The following is a 13,371-nucleotide window of genomic DNA, read 5'->3' on the forward strand; positions in this document are numbered from 1 at the left end:
ATGTTGTGTAGTTTTAATCCGGCAAAGTTCTTGTGTGGCTGTTGGCTGTAGAGGTTCGGGGCATTTAATTTATTTCGGGGTGCAACTAATGATATTTTCATTACAGATGAATATGTGATTTTTCTTACTGGATTAATCGATTAATCATTTGTTCTATAGAAAATAGTATAATGGAGCCAAAGCTGACAGACACAACTGAGAAAAGCAGCATAAATACACCCACGAGAAGAAGCAGGAATTTTGGCATTTTTCCTCTCACAAAACAATCAGTTAGCAAAACTGTTGCTGATAAATGTTGGGTTGTTTCCTGTTAACTAAAAGGCATTTACCCCAAACCTTTAGTATTTTAGATTGTAATCCAGCCTCGGCCTCTCACTAGTGTCATTTGTCTACATAAATCTTGTGTCATTAGTTTCCAATTTGCGAGACTAACTATTACTTTTCCTAAAGATGTGATGTCTCATTCTGGTTCAGGACTCTTCATTTACTCCAGCTCCCTCAGTAGGGCCTGCTCACACCGGGCAGCCCTCCAGATAAGAGAAGCTGTGTGTAAACAACATATAAGTAATGTGGTGTTAGTGCTGTGTTCAGCACTATGATCCATATCTACTGAATGTGTCTGCCCACAGCTGTATAGAATATATATATATATTTTTATATATATATATATATAGACCACCACTGACTGATCTGCCATGCTGGTGCTGCTGCAGTGCCTTATGTAAGCTGAGTGAAGTACACCATCAGCACTATTATCTGGTCTCATGCTGCCAAGCTTATAGCTGAATAATATTAAGGCCAGATTTTCTCTTTTTCTTCACCTCTTTCCCTTATTAAAGTGTTCAGCAGCCCCTTAATGCTTCTCTGTTTACCCTCTCTAGAGTTAACCTCTTGGCAAAACTTCCCTCCTCTCTACCTTTTCTTGTTTTTTCCTTCCACCTCAACCAGTTTTTTAAATTTCTCCCCCTCCTCCTCTTTTTTATTGGACTTTTCTGAAACTCTGCCCTTTTTTTCAACTCCCCTTCCCATCGTCTCTCTTTCACTTCTTTATTGCCCCGTTTATGTCTTCTCCAACTTTTATTTTCTTTCTTCTCTTCCTTACTGCTCCATCTCCCTCTTCTACATTTTTAGCTTCCATGTGCTTCTCCAGAACCTCTACTTATTTGCCAAGATGTCATGTTTGTTGGTCTGTCGTTGTGTTGATCAGCTAGTTTACCATGCAGCCCAGACTTAAATATCTCAGCATCTACAGGATGGATTTATGTTACATTTTGGTACGGATATCCATGGTGCCCAGAGAATGAATCCAAATAACCTTGTTGCTCCTCTAGCTCCTTTTAAAGTTTTCACTTATCTTGAGCACTATCTCGGTGTATCTTGATGGATTGGCACAAAAATTGGCATAGACTTTTATTGTCTGAGGCAATAACTGCTACTGACTTTGGTAGTCCCCTGACTTTTCCTCTTTTCTTTCCACAAGGCTGCTATTTGTGGTTTTTAAGTGAAATGCCTCGACAACCATTAGATGGATTGGAATGGAGTTTGGCACAGGCATTTTCTTTTCAAGATGAACTGCAATGACTGGTTTCATGAAGATTTTGACCATGACTTCCATCAACCTAAAAATCAGACTTCAGATGTAGAAATTCATCCGTTGCACAACGATGCTTAGTTGTTGATTATCGCATGATTGATTTTGATCGGCGCATGAAGATGCAGCGGCCGTAGCTTCTCCGGCAACATTTTTGTTTTTGAACCATGGTTTTTTTTCAGCTTTGTTGCTGAATCATGTTGCCCAAAGAAGAAATTCTGTCATCGCCATTGGAGAAGAAACTGGGTGTTTTGGATTAAGAGCAGTGGACCGTCACGCCCCACAGCATCTTTTGACCATCCAAACTGACCGTTTGGACCATCCCAGGGAGGAAGAAAGTCGGAATAGGAGCCATGCTAATCCAGCTTGGTTTACAGCTGCTCCTCGAAAATGTCTGGTCACAGGAAAAGAAAATGGACAAAACGGGACGGGGGTGGTAAAACAACTTGAAATCAGAGACTGTCGTGCCAACAGAGACCTGTCTCCACTCAAGCATCTCGGATCAAGCTGTTGCACTCGACGGGCAGATTGTACTCTGAGTCGACTACAGCAGGACAAGGAGAGATGGACTCTGTGTTTACGCAGATTCATGTATATTTGTATTTTAATAACGAGTTTACAAACTTTCCTTTCGTTACATATCCCTGTGTTGTATGATGACCAATAAATTACCTTGTACCTTTACCAAGACTACCTTTCCTCTTGAAAGAATTCAACAGCTACAAGGACATTTTATTGGGAAAACTGGCAAAGAGTCCAACAATACCAAAGTTTAGATGCTGGGTCTTTTGAAAAAAGCAACACTCATACTTCTACTAACTAGTTTTTTCACATTGCTTGTTAAACATTGAAACATGGTAGTTCTGAGTTAGCCTTGAGGTTGTCTGGCTAACTTTATAGAAATGATGTATTATGTTAGGCTGTCTAACTAAATATAAAGGCAAAATTGCGACTGGCCTTACACTACAGACCAGTCTAAAATATCTTTGTGACAGAAGAAGAATCTTTTTCATGTCGCATATCATACATTGTACAACATGGTGAAATTTGTAGTCTGCATTTAACCCATCCCGAGGGAGCAGTGGGCAGCGTACAACCTGGCAGAAACCTATGCAAACTCCCAGCGGGTTACACTTCGGGCTAACCTTCATGCTAACAGTGCTAACCACTGCACCACCGTGCTGTTCAAAGGCTGGCCCAAGTGGGAAAATTGTAATTTTATGACTAAATACCTGCAAAACAAACCACTTTTCCATCAGCCACAGTTGTACTTTTGCTCAAAACACCTTTGTTCTAAGCACACCTGCACAGATCTGCTAGCATGACTGTAGACTCTTTTTACCTTGCTTCATTGGTGTAATCTTTTTTGTTTCACTTTTTTCCCTTCTCTCTTCTCTTTCTTGACTCCAGGACTGGGTTTTCCTCACTCGCTTCTGCTTTCTCACCGACTTTGGACGCCTGGACTTCCGGTTCCGCTATCCAAAGGTAGGACGACTTATTGTCGCTGTGTCATGTCATGCGTTTGTTTTACATCTATTATTTTAAATCAGCTTTCTCCGGCAATATGAGTGTTTTACTTTCCTTCTTTCTTAATCCTTTTTTTTCTTTACTTCAGTGTCTTCCTCTCAACTACTTCTCTCGCTTTCCTTCCTCTTACCTTATCTAAACTGATGCCATCGCTCGTTCTCTCCTCTCTTCTTCCTCCGGCTGTTCTTGCTGAACACGCCTCGTCCTCTTTTTCCATCTCCTCCTTCTCCTTTGCTCTCCCCCGCTCTATCTTTCTACGCATCTGTTTTGTTCTTCCGCTCTGTCTCCTTTTACCCATTCCTTGCTTTGCTGTCGTTGCCTGCAGTCTTTGGAAACAATTTTTGTCTTATAAATCTCAAACCATCTCTCTGCCTCCTCTCTGATCTATGCACTCTCTATGCTCTCTCCCGTTCTCTGTCACTCCTCTGTGCAGTCCCGCTGCTGTCAGAACATATTGCTCTACTTTGATGACAGTTCTCAGTGGCCAGCCGTGTACAAGAGGCCTGAAAAGGTGAGATACCGACACCCTCTGCATCATGTCTTGCGACAAGCCATTATTAAAGCAAAACACAGCTCCATTTACTAATTCTCATGTCACCGGTGTAATGAAAACGCCCCGTGACTCCAATTTAGTTGATTTTCACATTTTAACCTGAGCTAAAGGATCACACGCTGCTCATGCTGCTCAGAGTAAAACAAAGCTGTCTTTTCTCAGTTCCTGAAAGGCTTTCACTCTCAGGCATTGATATTTTATTGATGATACATGCAGTGATCAAGGATGGCACGATCCATATGTGCGAACAGAGGGTTTTGCCTGAACAGGAAATGGCAACAGGAAGATTTTCTGCAGATACTTGTCTATTTTTTATTTTATAGAAAATTCTATAACATATTTTTGTTGTTTTGGCTCAGTAGTCCATCGAGGGAAAAGGGCTTACAATCAGCCGTGATGTGAGGATTTTTACATCCATATTGGATGCGCTGTTCAATATCAGGCGAGTTGATGTATAAAAAATGCTGTTATCGATATTGTTCACCCAACAATATCATTGGATGAGCAATACATGAACACCCTCGAATCTGAAAGTCAGCACTTTAGCCTCGAGGTCATTGTTTTATTTCAAATCCAATTTGAGCACAGAGCTAAAACATCAGGAAATTATGAAATAATGGCCACGCATCACACAGATGTCTTTTAAAGTTTTAGTTTTTGCTCTCTCTTTGTTACTTCAACCGTGAAAACAACAAAATAAAATACATAAAAGTTTCAGAACATACATCTCCCACTCATTGTTAACGTGTCTCAAGCTAGTGTCAGTTGATAAGTCTGAAACACATTATGCATTTAACAGAAATGTGCTGCAATTAAATAAAATGACCAGTGTCCATGTAAGGGCACATTAACAACATTATACATTAATATGAAACAAATAAAAAACAATTACCGTGTGCGCATGTTGGACAACATGTAGAATAGCGTTATTTTGGAGCTGTATGGTCTTCTTCTGCAGCCATGTTGGTTCTGACCCATAAAGCTACTGACCCATCACATCACCACACAGCATCATTTCCCACAACGCCCTCAACTAAAGAAAGACCTTACATAAGATTAATACTCTTTTAACCAAACACCTTACCTCTTATCTCTTAGTATCTTTTTACCTTTATAACACCTTATTTATTACATTTTAATTACCTTTTAACGACTTTATGAACTCAAATGTTAATGAATCTGTAGCCCTATGTAGTATTATAAGGGACCTCATGTGATTTAGAAATTACCACTTTACACCTGTGTTTCATTTGGCGCATTCACACGGCATAAGCGACGTCTGTATTTTGCTCATATTTACTGCCGCTGTCTCCTGGGTACGTTGTCAGCTTCAGTAAAGAAATTATAATCACAGATGTTAACTTCCAGGATCAAATAACTTCTAAGCAAAACGTTGTCAAAACACAAACGATGCCTCATTCATTCATAATAGACGATGAGCTAAAATCAAATTTTCATCCTAACAAGCTGGACAAAAATATGGGGACCTTCTGCAAAATGCAGCACCGAAAAACGAAAATATTCACAAACTTTTACTAAAATGACCTCACACATCCGTGCTCTCACGTTGGTTATATTACAGAACTTGGGGGATTAGAGTGTTTTGAATTTGGAGTGATTTGTAGACCATCTCTGCACACTTCATCGACAGCTGGCTGCATAATAACCTTTGACTGCTTCTAACACTGTTTGTCTTATCTATTAAACATCAGTTTAGCCGATCACACTGCGCAGCTGCCGACTGCTATTAAACATGTTATGAGCTGCTATCGAAGTCTATAACAGTTTAGTTGTCTGACAGCAGAAAAAAGCGGTTTGAAAAGAAATAGACCCCTAAATTAAAGATATGCCACTTCACAGGGACTAATATTATCACGGGACCTTGTTGTTTGTTCAAAAATGGTAGGTAATATTCAGTGGAATTTGTCCTTTCACAAGTTATGATGATCATTATGATGGCAGATTCACATGGAATTAAGATCACAGGTCCACAGGTAACACTAGTTCTGTGTTCATAGGGCTTATGACTGCAGAATACACAATAAACATTACGATGACACTGTCTCTGTCTGCATTTAGAGTAAGTCCTACATTTAGTGGGTCAACACACTTATTCTCCCATCCATGTTCTATGCGGTGTACATTTAGCATCTCGAGTTTTAGTCTTAGGTCTGAGATCTTCGGCTTTTAGAGTAGAGAGAGTGGACTCGTGTAATATTAGCTTTCGCTGTACATACTGTAGTGGTAGCGTGCATGAATTCTTAATGTGTGTTGTATTCATTTTTATATACCATGAGATACAGTAAATTCAACATTAAATAGCTTTCACAACCAATGAATTATGTATAATGCAACCATTTACTGTGGGTGGATGTCCTCCACTCACACATTTTACAGCTTAACCAGCTCAGGCTTATTTTATCAACACGCAGCATCTCATTTAATAGAATCCTGTGTTGAGTTTTTGTGTTACAAACTGTTTACAACAGTGTTATCAGGTGTTGTCTTTATAGGAAAATCCATGCCAAAATAGTCTAGCACTTTAAATAAATACGAACATTGACCAAACACCTTTCATGATTCGGCCCACGCAGTCATGTGTTGGCGTATTCTCCTTGCTGGCATGTTTTCAGACGCAGATGTGACGTGGTGTCGAGGTATTTCCAGCACAGCTACAAACGGCACACTATTTGTCAGCTCTCAGGCAGACTTTGGTGTCACTTTCACAGATTCAACTAGTACGGTCTTCATTCTCCACTCACCGTTCTTGCACTAATATTCAGGAGTCCCAAAGAAAGAAATCCATCACAGCAGAGACAAAACATATCAATTTGAATTCAGCTTACAGCAGCTTCAATAGACCAGAAGGCAATGTAGCCGTGATTTCAATTACATTTTGATGAAACACATTTAATTTCATGCATTTTCCGGACTGGAAAAATGGTCTCTTAGGCTTTCACTGCCGCTCTGTTATTAGTTAATATGCATACAGATGAACGTAGTTGTAACCCGCAGCTGAATGCAACAAGTTTGGGTCCTTCTTCTAAGCTTTATTGAAAAAATATTTTGCAAAGACAGAATTAGATTGAAAAAGCCAGAGGGTATGACAAAAAATTTAGTTCTGAATGTTTAAAACATTGTTCCAATTTTGATTTTACTGCGTCTTCTCCTGCCAGAATTGCTACCAGAAGGAAGCGGTGCTGAGGCCCGAGAACAACCAGGTCATCAACCTCACAACACGGTACACCTGGTCAGGCTGTGTGGTAAGGGCAAACAAAAACACAAATATACACACACTTTACATACTGAGCTGCACCCTGTCTGTGAAGGACTGAAACTGCCAAAATTAAAGAATAAATGTATCATTGATGTACCGTTAAATGCACAGTATGTCATTTCTGCTGATAAGGAGTCTCTCAATCAAAACAAAACATAAGAAGTGGGATCATGGGAGTTGTTGTCTTCATTGTTAAACAGCCACCATTGCCAATGAAAATCTATCACTGTGACTCATACAGAAATTTTCACGGACGAGGTAATGTTTTAAAGTTGGGAGTAAAAGGAGTAATCCATAGCGGATATGATATATTTGGGGTTCAGGGATAGCTTTATATGGATATTCTTTGTGAGGGTTAAATAGCCACAGATCGAGAAGTGTCCTGCAGAACTGGCATGGCATTACACTGCATTACTACATGTACTGTTGAGCCTGTTCTCCTCGATGGAGTTTCATTAAATGCTTCAACTTAAGGCATCACGTCTCTTTTCTCACCTGGGTTGATCAGATGACCGAAAATTCATCAACAGTTATCTTTCAATAAAATTATGGATTTCTTTGGGTTTGAACATTGTGGATAGTGTAAGTGTACATTACTCAACAAAATACAAAACAAAGGTCTAGTCATTTTTGGACATTTTAATGCAGAAATGTAACAAATTCTATCCTTAAATAATATAGAAAATCAAGAAGCAAATTAAAAAGGAAATATCTGTTCACTATAAAGTAAGGAATCTCTGTCTGTCTGTGTGATTTGCATGTCTTCAGAACCGTTCATGCGATCTACTTCACACATGGCAGGTTCGTTGCTGAGGCACCAAGGAAGAGCAGTGTCAAAATTGAGATTTTCTGTCAAGTTTCTGTCAACAGTAGTATGCTAGTTAACTTGTGCCTCAGGAGCCAGGATGTTTACCGATGCTTGGCAGCACCGTCAACTGCTCCGGGACACCTCTCCCATTGGTTGTTGTGGTCCAGCTTTGAAAGCACTGATGTTGTCATTCAGTTTTTAAATCATAAATATCAACATGTTTGATATTATCGGGGTGGCCCTGATGAGTCTGAAAGCTTGAGACTGGATCTGTAAACCCCTCACATTAGCAGATAATATGTGCCAGACAACATATTTTGAACAGGCGCTGCGCTCGTTTTATAAATTAATTAATTCCTACATTTATTTTTAATATTGTTTTTGGTGCATTTAATGGCTTATTTATTTATCAGACACATGATTTATTCATTCCTTTATTTATTTTTGGCAGCTTCAGTCCTCCATACCAGTCCCTTAAACACACACCTAATCTAAAGCAGGGATGTTTTCCTGTAACCACAGTTGACCTCTGACTTCTCTGTGTTGTGATATGTATTACAAAGTATTACATTATTCCTTTTTATCATCAGATACTTGAACTTATTTTCATCTCTCCTATTGCATATTCCTTTGTAATGCAAAAAAGAGGAACATAAATATGGAAAAGAGATAAACAAAAACAGAGGGAGAGGGAGAGAGGCAGTGAGAGCTAATGGTCTGTAATGTGTTTTTGTAACATTTTACTGATTCACACATTTGAAGGTGTTGATGATGCTTCCCAGTCAACCAGAAAAGGTCCAAAAGATCTTTTTCTCCTGTAGCACCTTTTTCTTTTTAGATATTCCTTTTGCCTCTTTTTCAATAAGCAACACATCGTGTTTGTTTATCGCATTAGGAAGTGTGATTGCCAGCATGACTCTGTTGTTGTGGCGGTTAGTGGATCTTGTTGCCACATTTCAGGCTATATTGGGGTGTGAAATATGTTTGTATCTTGATATATCAGGCTCTCACTCTAGTGTGATAATTCAATGTGTCTCTGAGGTAAAAAGCGCTGCATTTTTCGGATAACAACATCCTCTGCGCAGACCCCCCTCCGTTCATTTCTCTCTCATATCTCTCTTTCCCAGGTGGAGGGAGACGGGGATGAGGAGGTTCTCAGCTGCGTGGGTGGCCGTAGTTTCCGCTCGGTGAGGGAGAGATGGTGGTACATCGCTCTCAGCAAGTGCGGGGTAAGCACTGACCCCTGACGGCCCCTGACCCCACTGGCTTTTCCTCTCTTCAAGGGCAGGTGTACCAACAAACAAGACTCTGAGGGCTCAAACATACCCGTGTAGTCTGTGTTTGTTTCTGCTGCTCTTCAGATAAACAACATCATCATCATTAACGTCATCGTTATCGTCATCTGTCCATCAAAACTGATTAATTACTCCTCAGGTGGATTATTAATACTTGTTTAAGACGTCTACAAATGTATTGAAAGCAGGAAACCAAAGGAAAGAGCTATTTTAAACCATATTCTTAAAGTTTTTGCAGTCTAGCAAAAAAAAAAAAAAAAAAGATTTCAGGTGCAAGCAGCAGCATCAGATATTAAAATGTGAAAGCTGAGGCAAAAATATACCCAGCGCACCCTGAGGAAAGATCTGTGCAACTCTGGATGTTTTAAGGCTACTTTTTGTGCTGGCTCCCTTTTTAAATTTTAAATCAACTTGGGCATAATTTTTGTCCCAGCATGTGAGCTTTTCCATTCAAGGATTTTGCACCAGGCTACCTTTCAAATTCTAGAGATAAATAGGCAAAACTAAACCCTGTGATTTACAACACTTATCCAAATGAGATAAAGATTGCAATTTAGAAAACTGATATTCTACTCTGAGACCAAAATGGCCCTTGCACCCCCTTTCCTCTACCTCCTTCACATGCTCTAGTTGATCTTGAATCTCTGCATCTCCCTTTTAATTGCCCCTGGACACCGTGAAGCGCTTTTATCTCTCCACCATGCTACACGGCTTTGTTCAACAAAGACTCTTAATATGCGACTCTGTTCTTAAACTGTGCTAACCATGCCTTACAAGAGCTCTGCTGTTGCCTATTGATTAGCTAGCTTCAGGGACTTTTAAGCATTGTGTTGTTTTTTAATGGGACTCTTTTGCGGTAATGGTGTGCCGGAAGGAAAAAAAAGCAAAAAGTGGTCGCTGCTGTCGTTGTGTTTGTTTGTTTGTTTGATGTGAGTCTGGACTGGGGTGCTCGTTGGAGAAATCACAAGTTCGTATAATGATGGCTCTGCTCGGTGATACATCCTCCCACACTGAGGGCTTCAGTCAAGGACGAATCACAGAAAGAGGTGTTTGTGTTGTGTTTTGTTTTTTTAATGTGTCTAGTGTTTTCATGTTTGTGAAAGTGGCTGAGGAAAAGGGTGAATAAGTACGATTTCTCTCTGTATGTGAATCACTATGTCTGCCTGCCTGTCAGTGTCATATGCTGGGTAACATCAGTGTCATGCTCCTGGTCATGATCCTGTGTGTATCTGTGTGTGTGAGAGATTTTTTCTGTAGGTTTGTTTTCATGCAGTCGGTGGAGAGTGTTCGCTGAAGAGGGATATGATTAGAGCGGATGCTTCCTGCGGAGCGTGGTTTAGTGTCACGCCAGCGTCCGCTGATAGACACGCTGCCTAATGCTGTTGGACTAAAGTATAAAAGCTCGTCTCTCCGCTCCCGGGGACATATGCACACCGTGCCCCGGAGCCAATTTCCCGCCGCTCGCCTTCTCGTCTCCCTTTTGCTTTCACACCTCTCTGTCTTTCCTACCTCTGTCGCTCACAATCTTTGGCTGCGTCCTGCTCTCTTTCAACTCTCTGTCACCAAGCTGTGACTTGCCCCACGCCATTTCATATCTATTTACCTCTCCATCTCCTGCTCCTCTCTGTCAGCCTGTCACTAATTGTGTTTTTCCTCTCCATCTCGCCATCTTGCTGGGCTCATTTCTTCTTTGCCTCCCACTCATTCCATGCATTTTTCTGCGCACCATCACTTTTATGTGCTACCATTTTCCTCTCTTTGTCCCTGTTTCTCAACTTTAATGCACTTTCCATCTCAGTCTTTACCTGTGGGTCTAAATCTATATCAGCTCATAAACTCTTAAAATCAGAGGACGTCTGCTCTCAATCTCCAAATGTAGACTCTCCTGCATGAAATGGTAAAATGTGAGGTTATTTAACATTTCCAGGCAATTACACTTGATTAATTATAGCAGGAAACCTCAAGGCAGTAAATAACCATTATTTCATCAGTAGGAAAAATAATAGACAGTCATTATAAATAAAATTCAGGTCATCGCAAATTACAGAGTAGAGCACCTCTGGCGGTCAGCATAAAGGTTTTTCAGACAAGTAAATTGCAGAGAAACCAAAGTTCATTGAAATCAGCAGGCTTAAATGCTGTCCTTTCTCCAGCAGATGCACACTGATGGTATTTCCCTTGATAATATTTAACATCAAAGACTTTTAAAAGCTGTCCTTGTCACACACACTTTACATTCCAGCTCTAGCTGCATCTGTGAAACCTTGTGCAGCTACAAAGTTTAGAAGAAAACACTTATTTCTGTAGTATTGCCTTTTTTGATGGCAATACTACTGGCAATACTTGTTCTGTTTATGAACATAAACAGAACAACTTAATAACGTGGCTTCATTGCTTGCCATTGACCCCAGTGACTGTTTTCTGTGCAATAGTTTGTGAGGCATTCATCCTCATAGTGTTTCAAACGGAAGTGGACTAATGGAAAGTTTTGAATGGCCGTCATCAACCTCTCTTTATTATGCTGAGCAAAACTGTTGTTAATGAAACAAAATTTCCTCAGCAGGGATCCAAGAAAGCACTGAAATTAGACTGGCTGTTAATGGGCGCAGGGCGGGCCACTAAAATGGCCAAAATTTCTCACTTGTCAGCTCGGCCAGGTGACTCATCTTTATAGAACAGACGGTGCAGAAACACACCCGTATCTGCTGTGTTTTGTCCAGGACTCACTCGAAAAACTATATTTCTCATAAAGACCTGTAACACAGTCACATAAAGAAGAAGGATATTCACTGTAGAGCCAGTTTGGACTTGGAACACTGCACTTCTTAAATGTAATAAATAAGAAATACTAACAGGAGTTTTCGACAGTGTTGCAAGTCTTTTGGGAGAGGTGCATTCCTTTTATGGGAAATGAACAGGCCTGATGATTTGTAGTTTGTTTTTCTCACAGTGTGAACGCCAAGTACAATACTTTAGTGTGTGATTCTGCTGTAATAGTCGTATTTTTTTTGTATGTCAAAATAAACTTTGTTAGGGCTGCAATTAACAATTATTTAGGGTTGGGGAGGTTTTTTCCAGTTTTGTCGGTCCTCTCCAGCTTCAGCCAGTTAGATTTTGTGCCAACCGACTGAACTAACGTCAAGTGGAGAGAACTAGCGGCATGTGGCTGGATTTCAGGAGCCCGGGGATATCCGAGAAGCTCAGCTTATGTCTTGTTATGATGTACAAAAACTGTTGTACACACAATGCCACTATACTACTCAGACCAACTTCCACAAGAGAGAACTCTCGAGTTGGTGCAGGTTATGCTGCGTTAAAAACACAGTTTTTGTAGCCTGCAGTACGAAGGCCTTGGTTTGATCTTCTGCTCCTGTTTAAAGCCCTCTAACGTTAAAGTGGAGAGAAGCCCTCCATTTCCCTACAAGGCTTTTATTGTGAAACTTTATCAGGAACATGTTCAACAAATTCTCCAGTTTCACTCAGCTGAAGTCTTCTTTTATTTATCATGCTCAACTTTAGAAGAGGACAAGTTAAGATAAATGATTGTGAGAAATGAAAACACAGCGTGTTGCAGTTGCCCTGATGGACTGTAGTGCTGCTACACTCTCAATCACTGTGGCTCTCAACAGTTATTGTCATTATCAGGTCAGCAGACCGTGGAGGAAAGTCCATGACAGTCAGCACTCCTTGGTCTTCTTTGCTCTTCAAATATTTCTTGCAAAGCTTTGAGGCGTGTTTGGGCTCAGTATCCTGCTGCAGTATGACGTGAAGTCAAATAATGGATGCACTAAAGGTTTCTAAGGGGGCAGTGCACTCTAAAATGCTTTGCAGAGACTGAATCAGTTGTATCCAAAGCGTGACCACACCATGAGAAGATCAATACTTTCAGTTTAGTTCCCTGAGAGTTAGAAAAGCAACTTCATTACAGATACATCATTTGCTAACTATAAATGCACGACTCTAATCGGCAGAAATCCTGTTAAGAAAAGGCTGTCTTGTAGAGTCCTCAGAGGACGAGTAGCAGTTTCTAAACCACTTCACAAGAGGTGAAACTAGGCCAAAACACTTGAGGTGGGCTAAGAAATACCAGAATTTTTCAGTGGATGAAAAAAAGTCCTTTTTACTGATGAAGCCACATTTGAGATTTAAGTTTCTGAAGAAAGGTTTATGTAAGGAGACACATAGGAGAGGGAAAGAAACCACAGTGAAACATGGTGGTGGGGATATTCAGGTACCACTCCATTCTTCAGTGGCATGCTACACCCTCTGGCTTGATCTTTATGGAGAAGGATTCACACTGCAGCAGGATCAACTTTTCAC

General features: G+C 40.4%; 1 protein-coding gene across 1 annotated transcript in view; it reads left to right on the forward strand.

Annotated features, from left to right (window-relative positions):
• tmem145 (transmembrane protein 145) overlaps window positions 1-13,371 on the forward strand; it is a 46,933-nt gene that overhangs the window by 14,920 nt on the left and 18,642 nt on the right. The window contains exons 2-5 of the mRNA XM_073486003.1: window positions 3,002-3,076; window positions 3,552-3,629; window positions 6,848-6,934; window positions 8,884-8,985. Of these exons, the coding sequence (XP_073342104.1) occupies window positions 3,002-3,076; window positions 3,552-3,629; window positions 6,848-6,934; window positions 8,884-8,985 (342 nt within the window). The remainder of the gene's footprint in view (window positions 1-3,001; window positions 3,077-3,551; window positions 3,630-6,847; window positions 6,935-8,883; window positions 8,986-13,371) is intronic.

The sequence above is a fragment of the Pagrus major genome, chromosome 17 (assembly GCF_040436345.1).
Source record: "Pagrus major chromosome 17, Pma_NU_1.0".
NCBI classification, from domain to species: domain Eukaryota; kingdom Metazoa; phylum Chordata; class Actinopteri; order Spariformes; family Sparidae; genus Pagrus; species Pagrus major.